Raw genomic sequence first — 21,708 nt, forward strand, 5'->3', positions numbered from 1 at the left:
CCCCTCCCCACCCAGCCTCACCCCCCACCCAGCCCCACCCTCCCCACCTAGCCCCTCCCCACCCAGCCCCTCCCCTCCCTCCCCCACCCAGCCCTCCCCTCCCTCCCCACCCAGCCCCTCCCCACCCTCCTCTCTCCACCCAGCCCCTCCCCACCCTCCCCTCTCCACCCTTCCCACCCTCCCCACCCAGCCCCTCCCCACCCTCCCCACCCAGCCCCTCCCCACCCAGCCCATCCTCACCCTCCCCTCTCCACCCAGCCCCACCCCTCCCATTTTTGGATGCACGACGGACGGACGGACACAATAATCCCCTGTGGGCTGGTGTAACCAGGAGGTTCCTACCAGTACCATCATTATATTATTGCTCCTCCCGTTGCTGATTCGACGTGGTTTGGCTTGAAGGGGGGGAGGGGTCAATGGCGGTGTGGGTGTGCGAACGATCCGCCAACTTTTTTTTGGTCGGAGCGCCGCCCGCGAATCGGTGGGCGGCTCAATGAAGCGGCCAAGGCCGCGTGAGGCGTCTCAGACGCAAGGCCGCAAGCTCCGAGGGTTCCGCGCTCGTTTCGCCTCTTGAACAAAAAGCGGCAAAGAAGGCGACAATGTCGGTCAGATTCATCGCCGTGGTGGCGGCGATCGTCGTCCTCACGAAAGGTGACGTGTTCGCGTCGTCGTCGTTACGGGCGGTGTCGTTTGTTTGCTATTAAAGCGAAGAAATTGCGTGCTCTATGAGACGGCGCGCTCGCCTGCGTGTTTTGGGCGTCGTCCGTGAGCCGTAGACGATGATAAAGTTTTAACGCGTTGTCATAAAAATATGCCATTAATTTACACAAAATAGGAAGGGGTTTCGCGTGGAATGAGATGAGACGAACGAAAATCGGACGCGGCGTACGTGAATAAAAAAATGGAAAACCCCCGAACAGGAAGTTAAAACCGAAAGTAGATTTTTAAAAGTTAATATTTGTGTATTTATGGCTGTAACTATAATTTACACAAAATAGGAAGGGGTTCCGCGTGGAATGAGATGGGATGAACGAAAATCTGACGCGGCGTACGTGAATAAAAAAATGGAAAACCCCCGAACAGGAAGTTGAAACCGACAATAGATTGTTTTTCAAGTCCAGATTTGTGTATTTATTGCTGTAACTATAACACATTTTACTATAACATATTGTCGCCTTTATTACGAGTGTAACGCCTACATTAAGCGTTGATTTATGATGAGTTTTTTTCCCTCGATGGTAATGTTGGCAGTCCTCAAACAACCCTACCCCACATTTGACCAGCGTGGTGAAGTATGGTCGTTAAAGTCACGCAGTTAAAACAATAAATAAAATAAATGAAAACAACTCAATTAAATCACGACGTTTCGGAGGCACAACAAAGCCTCCTTCATCAGGTGTAAAAAGGCACAGAAATAACTTTTTATACCTGATGAAGGAGGCTTGTGTTGCCTCCGAAACGTGATTAAATTTAGTTGTTTTCATTTATTTTATTGTTTTACCAACGTGACTTTACCGAAAAAAAAACCCAAAGAGTTTGAATCCTTGCAGTCACGGAAGCTTCAAATCTAGAATTAATAACGGAGACTTGTGTTGCCTCCGAAACGTCGTGATTTATTATTTTATTTCTATTATTATTTCTATTATTTGTATTATTTATCTTTATTTTTACCTACGTAACTTTACCGAAAAAAACCCCAAAGAGTATGAATCCTTGCAGTCACGAAAGATTAAAATCTATAATTATGGTCAAGTCAGCCACACGAATTGCCTCTACAGTGTCAGAGGAGGGGGGGGGGTTGAAAGGCTTCCATTCAGCAATTGCTTTAGGATTTACCTGGACATTATTCTTATTCTGACACTGGTAACAAAGGAATAACATTTTACAAGGTAAGGGGCCGTCCATAAATGACGTCACGCACCTAGGGGGGGGGGCAAAGCTTTGTGACGTCATATTTGAGGGGGGGGATCAAAAATTGTCCGAAATCGCGTGACGTCATTTATGACGACACATTTATATATTTACGCGATCTAACCCCAAAAAAACCCTCTAGTTTTTGGATAATATTGGTCGTGAAAACCCTACTACGCATTAATCCAAATATATAGCAGGCGTCTGGGTCAGGATCGAAGCCACGATTTCCTGTATACTTAGTGAGGTAGTTAACATCTCCTAGCCACTACTTCTTCCTAGCGTTGTTCCCGCTGTGGCGCAGGGTCCGCTTTTCGGCATTGTCTTCTCCATTTGGCTCGGTCCAGGGGATGCGTTGACCGTCTTCATGTCTTCCTTTATTCGATCCATCCATCGCTTCTTCGGACGTCCGCGTGGACGGCGGCCCTCTGGCTCAATACGCACGGCAGTCTTGGCCACCGATGACTCTTCACTTCGCATCACATGGCCGTACCACCGAAGCCTTGCCTCAAGCATCTTGTCCGCAATGGGGGCCACACCAAGTCGCTTCCGAACGTCTTCGTTCCTGACACGATCCCATCGAGTGAGTCCGAGGCTCCATCTGAGCATCCTCATCTCCATGGTGTGGAGAGCTTGTTCTCCTAGCCACTACGTAGCTTCCAAATTGAACACTTGTGATTCGATCTTGATTTGAAGCTTTCGTGACTGCAGGAATCCATACTCTTTGGTTCTTTCGGTAAAGTCACGTTAGGTAGAAAAATAAAACAAAATATTAAAATATTACACGACGTTTCGATCGCAACACAAGCGTGATTCGCACAGGCCACACGCACAAAGCGCTTGAATCCAGTTCACGTTTATCGTCTAACTTTGTTTCCTGTAACCGCAAAGTTCTCTGGCAGTTGACCTGTTGTAGTTGGTGTTAAACAAGATAAAGATCTCCCGTGTAGCCTTTAACAGGCTTGCGGGGCAAGTGCTGTTAGCGAGGAGAACCTATGAAGGCCGGAACGGCACACGAGGGGGCGGGTGGCCAGCACCACGCCCGGCCGCCTTTGTCTCCCCAGTGGCGATGTTTACTACACACCGCACCAGGTACTCATTTGAGGCCGAGTCGACCTAGGGGAGGCCCAGGACCCGTTCAGATAGTCGTCACTGTTGTTAGCCGTGAGCGGAGAATCGAACTCGGGTCGCCGGGTTCGTAGCGCAGCATTGCTCACCACACCACCGCTCCCACCACAACTCCACGACCCACGGTGCGTTGATCACCCTGCCGATGGGTTACTGGCGCACTACACGTCAGAGGTCGCAAACGGGTTTTGATTCCTTACCCGTACCCGGCCGCACCAGGGTCGCAAACGGGTACCTGTACCCGTACGGGTATCGGGTACCCGATTGCGACCTCTGGGATGAAGCCATGTTGCAGGCGCGGGTGGGTTGATTCTAGGAACTTGAATTGTGAGAAGAGAAAAGACGTTGGGAAATGAGTGACAAACGGTGACTCACCAGTGACTCACGGCCTACCCGTACCCGGCCGCACCAGGGTCGCAAACGGGTAGCCGGGTATCGGGTAGGGTATGGGTATGGGTATCGGGTACCCGGTTGCGACCTCTGCTACACGTTGGGGGGGGTGGTAGGAATGATGTTTGTGTGCATTTTCACGTTTGTAAAGAAACAACCGCCGCATACGCCGATTGCCGATTTCGCAAGAGCTTGTTAAGCAATGACTCTGGGGGGCTACGGTCGTTATTTAAGTATTTATATAGCCACGTCAATGTAATGAGAGAGACTGTAAAGCCGCACCAGCAAGCCAAACCATAAGGATGGCGTCTTAGCGTGAGAGCCGAGGTTTTTTTCTCGTGTTAAAAGCACACGATGATGCTGCTTGTAATCTCCAGCGAAACCTGTAGAAGCCTACTTTATAAATGTTGGCCTGCTTTTCCAACTTCCCTGATAACAAACTCAACGGGCATTGCGTCATTTACCGCATGACTGGATTCGATTGGCTCTGGTCGGATTGGTTGAGGGTGATACCGTAGTTTTAACAAAAAAACATCACATTTTACGATCTAACCCCAAAATGAACTCGCCTATCAAATATTTGTCGTGAAGGCTTCCGTGTAAAATGTACGAGTCGCTGTCCTCAAAGCTGGTCATTGGGCGGCGACCGTCTCTTCAGCTCTGAACTTGTTCATTTGTTCGACAAATCTTGCGACAAAGATATTCAAAGGCGAGCTAAAAAGCTCTTTTTCACAGGTGTACTGTAGGGGCAGGTCTGAATGTTACAACAAGCAATACAAACACACAGTGAGTGCAGAGTACACTATAGTAAAGAGTAAACAAATCACTTTATTTATAAAATTAAACCTTTTTTTATCTTAGCAGGTAAAACCCCACTGAGATATTAGCTTTTACATTGTTTAGGGAAAACAAATTAAATATTTAATTACCAATTGTTTAATACTGCAGACAATCATCTGACCCATAGGTGGCAGCCATCTCAAGCCAGAGGACGAGAGGACTCTAGACGCCACGCATATAAAGGATTTATAGTGAAAAACTTTGTTTTTACTGGTTATACTTGTTCACAGGTGTACTGTAGGGACAGGTCTGAATGTTACAACAAGCAATACAAACACACAATGAGTGCAAAGTACACTATAGAAAAGGTAAACAAATCACTTTATATATAAAATTAAACCTTTTTTTATCTTAGCAGGTAAAGCCCCACTGAGATATTAGCTTATTTTTCAGAAGTGTCTTGGTCACAAACGATAGCCTAACGAAGTGGCCTCATCACCACATGGAAATTTACAGCAGCACCAAAATAAACAATAGCAGGTCTAATTGAATGCAATCTTAAATATTCTTAGGTTTTTTCGGTAAAGTCACGTAGGTAAAAAAATTTAATTAATAAAAGTAAAATGAAAAAAAAAAATCACGACGTTTCGGAGGCAACAAAAGCTTCCGTCTTCAGGTGGAACGTCACAGCACGATAGCTGTATAAAGTGAGAAGAAATAAGCGAGCTTGGGCAGGACCTGCCATGGCTTAAAGAGACCGTGTCCAGTGGTCATGACCATTTCCAGTGGTTAGCCAAAGGAAGGGACACACCCAAAGAATAACCTCTCCTTGGAGTTTGTTGTGCTCCTCCGTATACCGTATTTTGTTGATATTTCCAAATCTTTCCACTGTCATTGTGCCCCCCCCCCCTCTCCGTATAGCCTTTAACATACTGTTAGGGGCATGTGCTCTTAGTGAGCAGCTAGTGAAGGCCGGCATGGTGCATGAGCAGGTGATTTGAACAGCGCCACACACGGCCAACTTTGCCTCCCCAATGCTCGCGTATATACACTGCGCAAGGCTACTCGGTTAAGGCTGAGGCGACCTAGGGGGTCCCAGAACCTCAGATATGAGCGGGAATTGGACTCGGGGTTCGTAGCGCAGCGTGCTATTCACAATGTATTTTTCGACCTCTTTCTCCATGAACTTTTGCTTACGATGCTATTTCTATTGCTTTTTGGTGGCATTCTTTCTGACGTGAGCGTACCCTAGCAGTCTTTCTTCCTCAATTCTTGCGGTTGTAAGATAAAAATTAGCGTATAAAAATAACTGCAAAAATTCCCTTTCAGAATTGGGGAGGGTGGTGAAAATTGAATGGTAAAATAAAGGCAACTTCCAGCTGGGCGATTCATTGGAAGGGTTCATGATGGCCTAGAGCAGTGTTTATTCTTATAGCCATAATGTTTTAACACGGTGGCTAAGAGATGTTAACTACCTCACCTAGTATGCAGGAGGTCGTGTGCTCAATCCCGACCCTGACGCCTGCTGTATATTTGGAAGGTGCATGTTCTCGCCGTGGGCACGTGGATTTTTCTTCGGGTCCTCCGGGTTTTCCCTCCTCATTTATAAACATTCCAATATTTGGCTGTTATCATTTTCCACATGATAAGCAAATTCGTTGAGTTACCATTTGTGGCCAGGTCGTTTCTCAAAAAGGGCCTCACCTGGTAAAGTAAAAAAAGTTCAATAACACCGCCTACAAGGGGTGTGATCACATTTGTTTATTGTCGGGGCAGGGGCTACATGTCAGGGGCCGCACTAAAAGGCCACCAACTGCTGAAGTGTTGTGTTCAAGCAGCAGGATTTCTGTCTGCCGCGTTCTCTTGATCAGGGGGTTCGCAATGTCCGTTGTCAAACACGGAGTCTATCGGCGTGGGTGGTGTTGATAAATATTTTTCGGTGTTCTTCCGCGTCGCAAAATGTTCAGGAGCTATAAATGCCTTTGTCGAGCTCTGCGAGCCACAGGAGGAGAGAGTCCGTGTAGTTTTCTTTTTGCTCCATTGAATTAGCGCGGGCTGCATTGGTTTACTATATAGCCCATGGTTTGGGTTGCATGCCAAAAACTGGCCATCTCTCGTTCACTTATGAACGAGAGATGTGTTAGCGGCATACGTGTTGTGTTTTCATGTTACCTCGTCCGGTGGCCACGAAAGTCATTTGTTTTGATCCAGATGTGTTGATACGCTACCCCCTTCTACCAGCCTCATCCACTATCACACTCAACCCATTCCTCCTTCAACCCCCCTGGCACCATCACATCCTTCCTCTGCTGCCACATCTCATTCCTTTTACAAACACGGTTACTAACGGCCATACTACCCCACCCATCCTTCCCTTATTTTGACATTTTGTACCATGGTCGGAAAGCTTTGTCAAGCGCCTTGGCGAAAGGTGCTGATGGTAATGATAAGAAATGTTACTTTATGATGATGGAGTTGCTCAAATTACGTCACTTATTTAAGGCCCCAGGATGATGGGTGATTTTTGACGGTTCTGGCCATCGACTGATGATGCAGGTTGGATGATGCTGGTTGCAACTCCCAATAAAACGTGGACACCTACTTGTTAATTGCGTGCGGGTTACTCTCCAACCAACTGGGTGTGCCGAAGCATTCAAAATGTGAGCGCTTTGTTCGCGTGACTTCCTTATTTTCATTGCCAATGGGTGGAGGAGGGTGCACGACACAACATTACCATTTTATTTCGATTTAAAGCGTTCGTGACTGCAGGGATTCATCTTCTTTGTTCTTTCGGTAAAGTCACGTAGAAGAGAAATAATAAAATAATAAAAAATTATACATAATAAAATAATTCTCACGACGTTTCGGCCACAACGCATGCTAACCCTACTCCCTCCCTTTGATGCTGCTAATCCTGCATAATGCACGGGCATAATATGACTTTGAAACCCCCCGCCCACCTCCTACGCATTCCACAAGTAGTGACTAGTCCCATATCTGCATTTCCCATAAATATGCTAAATTCCTCTTGATATGCAAATTATTTTGTCTAGGCGCTCTTCCCCCTTTCAACCCAGCTTAAATATACGCTGCCAAGCCTGGTGGTGTTCATTCAGACGCTGTCTTTCCGACAGACCTGTTTTTCACCTGAGGACGGCTGCTGGTGTTGTGGCCGAAACGTCGTGATAATTATTTTATTATGTTTATTATTTTTATTATTATTTTATTATTTCCCTTCTACGTGACTTTACCGAAAGAACCAAGAAAATTACCATTTTACTCGCGTTGCGATCTGACTTCTGTAAAAAATAATTGGCCATTTCACTTGGAGTTCGATATGCCATGTCGGCAAGTTGGTGTGCCGTGGCACCCTTGGGAGGGCCGAGAGAATTGTTTCCAAACCGTCCTGCTCGGCATCTGCGAGTTCTTTTTCCCGTGAAGATAGCGCCGAGTTGACAATGGTTGCCTTGGCAGGAGCTTCCTGTAAATGTGTGATGGACTAATTCTTCTGGCACACATCGGGGGGGACGTAGACCAGTGACCGGATGTCTGGCTCGTAGAGATTTCCCTTATTTTTTATTACAGACTGAAAAAGTGGCTTTAATCCTCGTCAAATGTGTTGTGTGGAGGCATGTTTGAATGGAACCCTGGAGGTTTGTATTGGCTATGCAGGAACACCACGCAGTGCGTGTCTCTTGTCTCTCAAAAGGGTTCATCATGGCAGCACTGCGGAGATTCTGTGTTTAAAATCTGCTCTTGGTGTCGCCATCAGCTGGTTAATAATCGGAATCGGAATCTGAATTTGTTCTGGAGACATCCGATGAGCTAATGAAGCTCTTTATCACATATGTCCCGAAGGGGCGGGTCAGAAAGTAACAACAACCAACAATACAAAAATAACACTGGTCAACACACTTTTTCTGGCATAAGGTATTCCAACGGTTTTAAGGTAATTTTGGGGTGCTGATTCCAAATCTGGCATCAAATATTGCATTTTCAATAAAAACTGCAGAAGAAAAATATTAAATTAATGTGGATATCTACATAAAATGATATTATAAACACACTATCTTAAGAATACAGCACCATATTTTAACACTAAAACAGTCACTGACTCGCAACAACTTGCAATCATAAGTGACAGAGTTATTTCGGGTAAAATCAATGAAAATGGGGTATGCCGATAGCATAAAAATGAGATCAAATTTGGAATCGGCACCCTGAAATTAGTCTAAAACAGCTGCAAAAGTCCAGGCCAGAAAAAAACGTTTTTTTGTTGACCAGTGTAATTGAAGTGAAACTGAGCGAAGGGGGGGGGGGCTTCTCTCCAGGGGAGCAATGCTCTGGCAACTGGTGGGGGAGGGGGGGCAAGAAGGAAGTGGCTTGGCAAGGCTTGTAACATAAACACCGCCCCCCCCCCCATACAGATGTAAATTAACCCGCTTGCTGTACTGCCACTGGTAACACTTCTCATCAGCCAAGCGGTGGATCAGATTTGGAATCAGCACCCTGAAATTAGTCTAAAACAGCTGCAAAAGTTCAGGCCAGAAAGAATTGTTTTTTTGTTGTTGACCAGTGTAATCATGCCAAGTGGTGGTGGTGGTGAGACTGTAAGAGCTTTCCTTGAAGGAGGGGTCAACTGAGGAGACCAAAGCCGGAGTTGGTGGTGGTGATGTAGCAGAAGCAGGCCAGCAATGATGAGGTGCCAAGGGCATTCGTGGAATTCCCCGGGGAGACCTCTTCTAGTGCGAGTGGTGACAGTGGGATTGGTGGTAGGGTTTGAATTCAACGCCTCTTTATAAAACCAATTACATTTTCTGTTTTTCAACAGCCGATGCGAAGACAATGATCAACGTCACCAGTGGAGATTCCGCAAAGATGGTGTGCAGCTATGTTGGTACGTGTGCGTAATCGCTCGATTTTCTCCGGATAATATGTTTTCATTTGTGTGCGTTTAAATCAAAAGTTGGAAGTGTGTCTTGTAATCCAGTATTATTATTACATTTGTTTACACGGAAAAGCCTCACCGGGTCTCACAATACTGTTTCAGGAGAATCTTTGCTAAGTTTTCTGTCACATTCTGGACCACAAGTATTATTCGTTTACCAATAAAAAAAAAAATTGGAATTTGGCACATTTTAATGATTGTGTGCGAGCCCAGATTCATGTAACTTTATTAACGTTTGTGACCCGTCGACTCACAGACACCCATAATGTACACACTCAGACTTGCAAAGTTATCCATCGACTTGGACAACTATGGACTCACAGTAGAGATCCATAGCCTCACACGGGGACCCAGAGTCTCGCCAGGAAATCCACGAGCTCGCAAAGTGACCCATGGGTTGGAGGCTCATAGACTCGCACAATTGACCCTTGGACTCGCACAGAGACCCATGGGTTCACACACAAGTTCAAGTTAATGTATTAGGTGTAGCCCTGTGAGCCATTCGGCTATTGAATCGGGTGCAACCGCAACAAACAAAAACATGAACAAGAAAACATCTTAAAGTGACTATGTGACTAAGTGCAAACAGAAAATCCAAGAAAAGACAGCAAAATATTGCAGAAAAAACACCGTACACCAACGCTGTGTGCAAAAATCCCAGTGGGATGCATGTCAAACAACAACAACAACCACAAGACAACTTAGATTAAGGCCATCAGTCTTACTACGTACTACAACAAACAAACATGGCTAAACGAATACACTTTTCGAAATCGCCAAAATAAAGCCATGAAAGCAATGTAACAGTGATCATAGGGACTGTGACGGAGTTTTCACAATAAATGACATAAACAACATGTACTACCAAAACCCTGCAGCCATAGCTGGCTGCATGAGTCACTCATGCACAGTGACCCATATACTCTCACAGTGATCCATAGAAAACATGCGGCAGATATTGATATCCGCTTGTGAGCGATAAGTCCATAACTTGCCGTGGTTGTCTGTGGCATGCTCTTTGCAGCAGCGGCAAACGTTACTTTCACGCAGATGGAGTGGACAAAGACTAAAGACAATACAGTGGCGATACTCAACCCGAACAACATGATATACATCCCGGTAAGATTTAAAATGATAATTGTTTTTTTTACTCTTTTTATCTGGCAACAAAACTGACACCTTTTTTACGAGGAGTCATGTTTGCATAGACCACAATACCTGCAGTCACAATGCAAACAAAAAACATAACTCTGATAATGTATGCACTGTCCTTGAAGTTGATTGGTCCACACCCGAGACAGCTTTCCTTAGAGCCTAGTCTCACATGGGATGGACCAGATGACGCCAAAAGGCGCACAACTCAAAGACAATGCACCATCAGAGTATGAGAGCTCGGGGTAAAAAAAAACAATTATCATATTTGTTACTGGCAAATGAGGTACCAATGGTGTAAATGCTTACCCCTAGCTCTCATACTCTGATGGTGTATTGTCTTTGAGTTGTGCGCCTTTTGGCGTCATCTGGTCCAACCCATGTGAGACTAGGCTCTAAGGAAAGCTGTCTCGGGTGTGGGCCAATCATTCTCAGAGATGGAATTTGATCAAATTATTTGCTCAACCAAATGTATACCCGAGTATCGATTTATTGTGCAGTTATTCGTTACTGGGCCGGTGCCAGCTGCAACCTCCCGGGTTTGTCCCCGAGATCTCAGCTCATCGGAAGTTTAAATCACATTCCAGCTACACTACCCCTCTTGTAAATCTGTAACCACCACTGTTACAGATTTACAAGATTGTACATCTGTAATAAAGGTCGTTGAGGCGACTTCTGGAATCCGGTCTTTTATTCACTTTTCATTACAGCTCTCCTTCATGCTGCTGACAGGCAGCGTGAGAGGGATAGAGAGGGAGAGAGACATGCGCAGCCACGTGGCAACCCGGAGCCCCGCTCTCGCGTGGCCTCCTCCTCCGTTCGTTCCCGTTCTGACCACGGGTTGTTCGTCTCCACCCCTATTTAATACCCGGGTCACGTGGTACGTTTCCACCAATCCCGGTTAGCTTCTATGGAATATTCCAGACTCCATCGTAGGCTCCCGGGACCACGCCCCTGACTCGTCTCCCCATTGGCTGTGGCTAAAGCCAGCAGAACCAATCCTCTACTTACAGCTGTCACCTTTCCATCACGTCAGGGCCACACCCCTAGGCTTCCCCCCATTGGCTATGGACCAGGACCGGCAGAGCCAATCATCGTGACGAGTTCTAATCCGTCAACGACCCGGATATAACCTCACATTTCATCTCCTGAAAGAAAAAAACTAACTTTAATATTATTCCCTTTTCAACCATTGCACAATCATTCACTCAACGGTGCCGGCCCCAGCGTATTTGGACCTTCCTGAGTCTCCCGGCCACCTCTCAATACCCCACCCCCCCCCCGTCGCCCCTTGTTTTGCCCAGGACAACTACTTGGGTCGTGTGACCATGGGCGTTCTGCACGACGAGGCTTCTGAAATTGTAATCAACAACGTCACCCCAGCGGACGAGGGCGATTACAAGTGTTCGGTGACTACCTTCCCGCCCGCAGCCAGAGAAATGCATTTCACTCTCAAGGTCAATGGTGAGTGGGGCTGGGTGGGGAGGGGCTGTGTGGGGAGGGTAGGGAGGGGCTGGGTGGGGAGGGTGTAGAGGGGCTGGGTGGGGAGGGTGGAGAGGGGCTGGGTGGGGAGGGTGGAGAGGGGCTGGTTGGGGAGGGTGGAGAGGGGCTGGGTAGGGGGTGGGGCTGGGTGGGGAGGGTGGAGAGGGGCTGGGTGGGAAGGGTGGAGAGGGGCTGGGTGGGGAGGGGCTGGTCACCCCGTGGTGCCCTTATAAAACTCAACGTTTAACCTACTCACGCCGGCTTGTGCCCGCCCTCACAGTCGGCCATATTTGCGGAATACGCCACGCCGCCGTTGACCCTGGCCATTGACCGAGCAACCCAACGTTCCTACCAGCTCCCTCTGCAGGAATGTGTTTTATAATGGGTTGGTTGGAGGCGTCTTCATGAAGGTTTGAAGGTGAACCCTCAACAGCGGGATTTAAAAAACAACGCATCTTTTGGAAGACCTGCGACATGTTCTCCGGATTACAACACGTACAGTAGAACCGCTCTTTAACGACTAATCGCTTAACGATGGGCCTCAATAGAGCCCAATGTGTAGTGTATAGTAGTGTATAGTAGTGTAGTGTATAGTAGTGTAGTGTATAGTAGTGTTATAGTGTAGTGTGTAGTAGTGTAGTGTATAGTGTAGTGTATAGTAGTGTTATAGTGTAGTGTATAGTAGTGTAGTGTATTGTAGTGTATAGTAGTGTAGTGTATAGTGTAGTGTATAGTAGTGTAGTGCCTCCATAGAGCCCAATGTGTAGTGTATAGTAGTGTTATAGTGTAGTGTATAGTAGTGTAGAGTATAGTGTAGTGTATAGTGTAGTGTATAGTAGTGTATAGTAGTGTTATAGTGTAGTGTGTAGTGTATAGTAGTGTTGTAGTGTAGTGTATAGTAGTGTATTGTAGTGTATAGTGTAGTGTATAGTAGTGTAGTGCCTCCATAGAACCCAATGTGTTTTGTTACTGACCATTCCCCTGTTAGCAACGGGCTGTTGAAGGTACATTAGATATTAATCAATGCATTGATTAACTGTGTCTATTTTAATATGATATGTTTATGGTGTTGTTAGTATCTTTACCTATTAACATCCATTGTTTACATATTATAAAGTACTTTTTTTGGGTGAGAATGTTTAACTTTCAATGCTATCGGAACTAATGAAACCTTTAATGTTTCTTTCCTCTTCCTCGCTTGACCAAATCTACGACCGGTTTCGTCGAACCAATTACCGTCGCCGAGAGGGGTTTTTCTGTACTCAACCTTAGCATTTAATATACTTATATTTTGGGACAACATAGTAAGAGAATCACGGCCGAAATTGTTATCGTGTCGAGCTCAATATTCCTCCGCCTTTTCTCACAGCTCCTCCACCGCCGCCGACGCCGCCGAAGCCGCCGACACCAAATTGGAGCGCCATCATTTTGGGGGTTCTTTTTGTATTCGCGGCAATCGCCGCAGTAGTGTTTGCCTACCTTTGGAAAAAGAATGAAAAAAAGTAAGTAAAGAACTTTCGGTGCACGTCTTGTGTCGTGTGCGCTGGCACGGACGGATTAGGGCGCGCCGTGGTGGCTGGGAGATGTTAACTACCTCGCCTGGTCTGCAGGAGGTTGTGAGTTTGATCCCGATCCTGACGATGCCTGCTGCTGCATATTTAGAGTTTGCGTGTTTTTCATCATCATCAAGGGGTGGCTAGGAGATGTTAACTACCTTGCATTGGTATGCAGGAGGGTCGTGGGTTCGATCCCGACCCTGACGATGCAGGGGGAGGGGCAGCTCGGACAGTACATTTCATTAAAGCGTGTGTTTTTTTTAAGTATTTTAAAATATTTTATTACCTCCACATTTAGAAGCATGCGCTAAGAGCATTTTGCTCCAATGCATTGCCATGTGATGAGCCACTTCATTGGGCAATAGTTTTGGCTAGGTTACTTCTGAAAAAAAATCTCATAGCTCAGTGTTCCTTACCTGGTAAAATAGAAATACAGTAATCCCTCGCCACTTCGCGGTTCAAGTTTCGCGGCCTCAGTGCATCGCTGATTTTTCCAAAATATTCATCGAAAAATAAAAACTAAATAATACCGCCATATCGGCAGCCGTATTGCGGAAAACAGCGTTGTTTCATCGTGATGCGCGAGAGAAACGGTTTCCCAGGATGCTTTGTACATACCCACGGGCACTCGGACAAGGCACGTGATTGGTTCCCGGCGCGAGATCGCCGAATGAGAGCACGAAATTCCTAGGGGCGCCAATCCTACTTCGCGGATTTTCACCTATCGCGAGGGGTTCCGGTCCCCATTAACCGCAATAAACGAGGGATTACTGTACTTAATAGTTCCGTTGATGGGCAGGTTGCGTGTGGCGGGGTAAAGCGTGGATATTTGCCCCCACTTCCAAGACTAAACTAAAACTTTTTTTTATTATACCAGGGTAAGGCGCCTTTGCCTCAAATTATCTCGAGCAAGCGATCGCAGGGATGAGTTTTTTACCTTCGTAGATACGGGGGGGACGGGGGGGGGGGCAATCGCAAGAGAAGGAAAACATTTCCTGTAAATAGCAGTTTTATTCTTATAATCTCGGCAGTAAACACCAGGGCTTGACTGATTTCACTGGTCAATACACTTTTTCTGGCATAAGGTATTCCAACGGTTTCAAGGTAATTTTGGGGTGCTGATTCCAAATCTGGCATCAGTTTTTTGAGCTATCAAATATTGCATTTTCAATAAAAATTGCAGAAGAAAAATATTAAGTAAATGTGTACATCTACATGAAATGATATTATAAACACACTATCCTAAAAATACAGCACCGTATTTTAACACTAAAGCAGTCACTGACTCACAACAACTTGCAATCAAAAGTGACAGAGTTAATTTCGGGTAAAATCAATGAAAATGGGGTATGCCGATAGCATAAAAATTAGATGTGATAGAGCAAATCTGAGATCAGATTTGGAATCGGCACCCTGAAATTAGTCTAGAACAGCTGCAAAAGTCCAGGCCAGAAAAAACATTTTTTCTTGTTGACCGGTGTTATTAACGTCACGTTTTGTGTTTCCCAACTCTGCTAGTGGGAGAAGGGCGGAAGACAATAATCAACCTCTTGTAAGTAAACTCTTTCTAACCTCCCTCTCCTCTCCCACGACACTAATATCACTATTTTTTCCCACTGCAACGTCCAAGCCATGCCAGGGCCGTACTCTGCTGGCCCCGCATAGGTCATGCGGCACCTCTGCAGGAGCTGAAAGACGGTGGTTGGGCTCCACGGTGTGCGGGGATGTTAGTTCCCTCGCCTGGTATGCAGGAGGGTGTGGGTTCGATCCCTACCCTGATGCCTGCTGCTGTTTATTTGGAGTTTGAATGTCTCCCCGTGGTCGCGTGGATTTTTCTCCGGGTCCTCACATTTCTGAACGTGCCTTTAGGGTATTTGGCTGCTATGAATTTCCACGTGATAAGTCACTTTGGTGGAGCGATAATTTATAGTCCATTCGTTTATCAAAAAGAGCTACATAGCTCAGTGAGGCCTTAGCTGGTGAAACAAAAATAAAAACTTTTCGGTAAATAAATTGTCTCAAGGGCACTGAGAACAAATCACAGTCACAAGATTACACTGGTCACATCTCATTTTTATGCTATCGGCATACCCCATTTTCATTGATTTTACCCCAAATTAACTCTGTCACTTATGATAGCAAGTTGTTGCGAGTCAGTGACTGCTTTAGTGTTAAAATATGGTGCTGTATTTTTAGGATAGTGTGTTTATAATATCATTTTACCTAGATATCCACAGTTATTTAATATTTTTCTTCTGCAGTTTTTATTGAAAATGCAAAATTTAATATCTCAAAAACCTGATGTGATAGACAAAAACTGATGCCAGATTTGGAATCAGCACCCCAAAATTACATTAAGACCGTTGGAATACCTTAGGCCAGAAAAAGTGTGTTGACCAGTGTTATCAATGCACGGGACGCCGCTTTATCGTGTGGAGTGAGACCACACGAGTGACGCTCTGGACTGCCACAGCGCACCTCGCTGTACGAATATCATGTGGTGGCGCAGATAATAGCTGTGACATTTGCTGTTAGCGGTGGCGCCCTCGCCGCCCGTTTCAAAAGGCTCGTGCCTCCAACCCAGTGGCTGCGCCGATCAATACCGCGGGTGCATTGCAGTGGAAAAAAAATTATTCTGTGCGCCGTCTTGATGCTCCTGCTGTTGTGGAGTGACTCGTGCAGCCCAGCTATGGCTGCAGGGTTTTTGGTAGTACATGTTGTTTATGTTGTTTATTGTGAAAATTCCGTCACAGTTCCTATGATTACTGTTTAATTGCTTTCATGGCTTTATTTTGGTGATTTCGAAAAGTTTATTGGTTTAGCTATATTTGTTGTAGTACGGAGTAAGACTGATGGCCTTAATCTAAGTTGTCTTGTGGTTGTTGTTGTTTGACTTGCATCCCACTGGGACTTTTGCACACAGCGTTGGTGTACGGTGCTTTTTCTGCAATATTTTGCAGTCTTTTCTTGGATTTTCTGTTTGCACTTAGTCACATATTCACTTTAAGATGTTTTCTTGTTCATGTTTTTGTTTTTTGTTTGTTGCGGTTGCACCCGATTCAAGAGCCGAATGGCTCACAGGGCTACACCTAATACATGAGCTTGAACTTGTCTTGCTTCGGTTCACGGCGGAAGTTAAAGATCCCGTGACGTCGTTCGCAAGAGGAGGAGGTTGAGGCCATTGCGTGGTGGTGGTGGTGGCGGTGCAAATGTGCCGCGTTTGGTAAAATTTACCGTAAAATTGCGTAGCGATTGGACTTTACACGGCCATCGTCACCCCCACCACCAACCGTTACGAAAACCTGTCGGGATCCTCCTGAAAAGGATTAGTGAGACTCCGGCTTTTCTGTGTGACCAAGGAAATGTCAAATGTATGATGGAGTGTAACTCTGTGTTCCTCTTGTGTTTTCTTTTTTCCCAGCGTGGCCACCAAACTGCATAAACCACCCCGCTGAAACCTGGGTCGTTGCTGCTTTTGGCTGAATCTTCGTTTGTCGCAACCAGGTCATGGACAAATAGGCATGTCGTGGTCTACGTATGTGTATGTCTTGTTTCCAACAAACTCTCCCCTACCGGTAAACTTGTGAGCCTCCATGCCACTTGTGGTCTTTTAATACTTTACATTTTGCGAGACTGGGTTTCAGAATCAGTCTTGCTTCAGCCGCTCCGTCAAGAGACTCCCCCGAGGTCTCGAATCATAATTGTGATCGTGTCCAATGCTCAATCGGCTCTTATCATGATAAAGCTAATTTATTTGTGTAATCTTTACATGTTTTATACAGACAGTCCCCGGGTTACGGAGGGGGGGGGGGTTAGGCTCCCGAGAACAATTCGCAACACCAAGTTTTCTGCACTTCCGAAACTGAACAATTTTCCCCCCAAATCAAGATAAAATCAAGATAAAATCAAGATAAAATCAAGATAAAATCAAGATAAAATCAAGATAAAATCAAGATAAAATCAAGATAAAATCCCGTAGCCGGAAATAGTTGTGAATGACGAAGGACTTGCTTGCTAGATGAGGAAGAAGGAGAGATGGGAATTGCATCATCGGGTTCAACATCAGGTGGTCATAAGCTCTCAAGGCAGGGCTGCAGAGGGAGCCTCAGCCCTGCCTTTTTACGCCTCCTCGCTCCGCGGTATTCATCCGCAACCTCACCGCGTCGCACTACTTTCGCGTACGCAACTAACGCAAAACATTTCCGCATGTTGACATTTTTTTCACGTGTTTCATGGCGAGCTTTTACGTAAGGTCGAATTTCCGTACGCCAGTTCTTCCGCAACCCGGGGACTATGTTGTCATGAGGATACAAAATTGCCTTTCGCTTGTGATTACAATATTCAAGTTGTTACTTCATACGTTTTGATTTAAAGCTTTCGTGACTGCAGGGATTCATATTCTTGGTTCTTTCGGTAAAGTCACGTAGAAGGGAAATAATGAAATAATATTGATATAAAACAATTAAAATTCACACGACGTTTCGACTGGAACACAAGCAATCATCATCAGGTGTGAAATCCACAGCAAGAAAATTTGAAGAAGAAAAAAACTCCACTTTTTTCAAATTTTCATACGTTCTTCGTTGATTACTTTACAATAGCCTTAAAACGTAACGCGCTTTAACATATTTCATAGTTTTTTTGTTACTCTTGTGTCAAGGTTGCCCATCGAGCCATGTTGTGCCGCTACAGGGGATCCGTGTTCGTTCAAATCGGTGGGTGGTGTGTCTTTTTATTAAAGTCTCGGTCTCGGCTTGCAGATTCGATTCGATGATGATCATAATGCAGCCAGCTTCTTAGAACGCCTCCGCCGCAGTAAGTTGTGGTCACGTCGATTTTTCTCTGGGTCTTTCGGTGTTTCCCTAACATATTTAGAATCGGCATCGCGCATTTCGAAATCTTTTGGCTACTATGAATGTCCAAACTGAAAATGTGCGCAGACTGTGCTGTAGACCATTGCTAATGGCAACTGTGCAGGCAGGTGTGTCAATTCTAGATGTGAAACTTTCGTGGCTGCAAGGATTCATACTCTTAGGTTTTTTGGTAAAGTCACGTAGGTAAAAAATAACATTAAAATTAATTAAAGTAATAGTAGAAATAAAATATCTTCTTGGTTCTTTGGGTAAAGTCACGTAGAAGGGAGATAATAAAATAATAAAAATAAAACATAATAAAATAATACAATTCTCACGACTTTTCGGAGGCAACACAAGTCTCCGTCATCAGGTGGGACTATCGCAGCTAGATTTACTGTATCACAGATTTACTGTCATTGATACATCATTGATACAGTAAATCTGTATCCTTGATACATCATTGATGCAGTAAATCTAGCTGTGACGGTCCCACCTGATGACGGAGACTTGTGTTGCCTCCGAAACGTCGTGAGAATTGTATTATTTTATTTCTATTATTACTTTTATTAATTTTTACCTACGTGACTTTACCAAAAAAACCTAAGAGAGGTAGGTGTGTCAACTCTAGAATATCTTTGTCTCGGTGAGTTCTCAACATTTCACACTTTCGTCCAGAGTGCCACAGTGTAAATTGCTATCTCAGACTCTGCAGTCGGTCAATCTCCGTCCAGCGCTGTGAAGAAGCGTCTTTGAAACGGGTAGCCTAATGTTATTATCTCTGCTGTTGGGCAGCCGTGTTAATGTATTTGCCGTTATTTTTTTTATATCTTATCTCGTTTGACGACAGCCTGTGGAATATTAGTCAAGTCGCTAAGCCTGTGGATTTTTGTAGTCGTTACATTAGTCGGCTAACGGAGCCTGGACAATTTTTTTTCAAGCGCTTGTATTCAAAATTGGCGTGAAGGGAGCCCTAAAATTCCCACTCACCACCTCCCCCCCCCCACAAATAAGGCGCTATTTAAGGCGCTATTATAAGGCAGAGGTTACGGGATGCGTTCAATGGGCAGTGTCCTCTGATGGCCTCACGTGGTTTATAAAGTATTTTGCCGCTAGAAATTTCCAACCGATGATGATGATGACCCCACTGAGTAAAATAATGCTGAGTCTATATATATGGTATCTGATTTCTCCGCAAGTTTGTCTGTCACCTGATGATGCTAGTTGTGTTACTGGTGAAACATCGTACCCAGATTGTAAATGTTGTGACTTTGATCTCCAACACACAAGCGGTGTGCTGTACTAGCGACGAATTGGCAAGTTCTGTTTACATGACAAATCATACTAATTGGTTGTGTCGGGTGATGGTGGGTTTAACGACACTTTTATTTACGCGACCGAACCCATAAAACCTGTATCATGGATTATATTGGTCACGAAAGCTTCCGTGTTAAGCTGCTAAATATAGTTAAAACTCTGTGCAAATATGATCACGTGGTGACAACTTTAGGTCTTCCTCAGAGCACTGCAGTTTCTAATGCCGGCACTTGTAAGTATCTAAGTCTACGTCACATTTGATGGGGTGTTTTCCCCCATTCATTGTCATCGTTCACTCAACTAAAACAATCAATGGACCAATATTTCCCTCACCAACTTCACGAATGAAAATTGACACTGCCAAGGCGTTGCTGGCGGCCAATGCGAGTTTTGCTATCGGTGCTTGTGCGCTTGCGTCATGAGCCGGTTCCATCCTCGGGGCAAACGCAAAGCCTGCTTTGGGCCACGCATAGAATGACGGCGGCGTGGTGTTCGCATGTCGCTGGATCATTATTTAAATCGGCGTGCTCTATCGATGTGTCTTTGTTAGCGCGTGTGGTTCAGCATGTCGTTTAGACGTTTCTCTCCCCGTGCTGGCAGCTTCTATGGTTTGCGTCGGAGAGCTGTGTAGAACATAGTCGCGAAAGCTTACGTAGCAGCAGCAGCAGTTATCGTAAACTCCTGCACAGCATTGCAATTAGCGTCGCGTAACAATGTAAGATTTTAATGCAGTATAGCTACCGTCAGTCTCCGCTTCTGCGTACGGTGCAGTAGAGCGTTTTATTCGATATGTACTCGTCAATTAGATAACGGAACTTTTAACACGATTAATTCAGGACAGAGAGCATCTGTCGGACACATTAGCTTAGTGCTAGTGGCTCTGGCACGTCGTGGGGTTGTAAGCCAGCACTGAAGGTGTGTGCGAGGGGTTGGTGATTCGCACGCACAAACGTTGTGAAACGCCCTTCCCGTGCGCGTCAATGTAAAGCCATAACTCTGCCTTCCCAGGGCCAGATGGTGCAGAAAACTGTGGGCTCTTATCATCTGACCAGAGGTCGCAAACGGGTTTTGATTCCTTACCCGTACCCGGCCGCACCAGGGTCGCAAATGGGTACCCGTACCCGGCCGGGTACAGGTACCCGTTCCCTACCCGTACCCTACCCGAAATGAGTGACAAACGGTGACTCACCAGTGACTCACGGGCCTACCCGTACCCGGCCGCACCAGGGTCGCAAACGGGTACCCGTACCTGGCCGGGTACGGGTAGCCGGGTACCCGGGTATCGGGTAGGGTACGGGTATCGGGTAGGGTACGGGTATCGGGTACCCGGTTGCAACCTCTGCATCTGACCCTTCTGCGTGGGAAAGTGTCGCCTTCCTTGGCACGCGTTGAATTTTCTCCGGGCTCCCACGTATGAACACTCATCAATCGGCTGAAAATGCCTTAATATACAGAGGAACTGCAGAGCTTGGGATATCGTTCGTAGAAGCAGCTCAGCCGCCTGGCTGCTCCCTTCAGCTCTTCATCTCGTTCTTCGGCGATCGTTAGAGATGCTATATGTCAATATAAGCATAAATGCATAGTCCATTTGATGTCAGTCGCAATTAGTGATGCTGTGAAATCTCTGGATTCTGAATTTTTTTTGGGGGGTGGGAACCCTTCTGCCGTGTGAAATGGTTCTGGCATGCCTCAATATGATAATTGCAAATGCGTATGAAATGGATAATACTTTAAAATATATATATACTTTCAGGGATACTTTAAACTTCAAAAAATACATTTAATTACCGCTTACTAACAATTAATCAAGTATTCATAATTTAACATTTAACTTTTTCTTTCAATGGCTATACGATTCATTTTCAAATGGCTGCGATTCATGTGGAACGCTGAAGAGTTGCTCAGATTTTCTTTGCCATGTGTAGTGACGCCAACAACACGTTCCTACTTGATAATTGTTTTTTTACCCTTCTATCTGGCAACAAAACTGACACCTTTTTACAAGGAGTCATGTTTGCATAGACCGCAATACCCGCAGCCATAATGCAAACAAAAAACATAACTCTGATAATATATGCACTGTCCTTGAAGTTGATTGGTCCACACCCGAGACAGCTTTCCTTAAGAGCCTAGTCTCACATGGGTTGGACCAGATGACGCCAATAGGCGCACAACTCAAAGACAATGCACC

The 21,708-nt window shown here is 45.5% G+C and overlaps 2 protein-coding genes across 2 annotated transcripts in view; one reads left to right on the forward strand and one right to left on the reverse strand.

The window, feature by feature from the left end:
* LOC133358489 (NXPE family member 3-like) overlaps positions 1-21,708 on the reverse strand; it is a gene marked incomplete at its 3' end in the record, with an annotated part of 180,920 nt that overhangs the window by 65,031 nt on the left and 94,181 nt on the right. The gene's annotated exons all lie outside the window — the stretch shown is intronic.
* On the forward strand, positions 473-18,522 carry LOC133358538 (nectin-4-like). The gene is made up of 7 exons (XM_061576901.1): positions 473-651; positions 9,041-9,106; positions 10,182-10,276; positions 11,614-11,773; positions 13,161-13,293; positions 14,866-14,899; positions 16,769-18,522. The coding sequence occupies exons 1-7, from the start codon at positions 600-602 to the stop codon at positions 16,787-16,789; spliced, it is 561 nt and encodes a 186-aa protein (XP_061432885.1). The 5' UTR covers positions 473-599; the 3' UTR covers positions 16,790-18,522.

Source organism: Lethenteron reissneri, chromosome 62 (genome assembly GCF_015708825.2).
Source record: "Lethenteron reissneri isolate LAM-NWPU_2019-01 chromosome 62, ASM1570882v1, whole genome shotgun sequence".
Taxonomy (NCBI): Eukaryota; Metazoa; Chordata; class Hyperoartia; order Petromyzontiformes; family Petromyzontidae; genus Lethenteron; species Lethenteron reissneri.

Bases quoted from the DNA above. Each gene is read 5' to 3' on its own strand.
- LOC133358538 (XM_061576901.1), top strand. From the start codon at position 600: ATGTCGGTCAGATTCATCGCCGTGGTGGCGGCGATCGTCGTCCTCACG. The intron at 11,774-13,160 runs GTGAGTGGGGCT...CTTTTCTCACAG, and splicing joins TTTCACTCTCAAGGTCAATG to CTCCTCCACCGCCGCCGACG. The intron at 13,294-14,865 runs GTAAGTAAAGAA...CAACTCTGCTAG, and splicing joins TGGAAAAAGAATGAAAAAAA to TGGGAGAAGGGCGGAAGACA.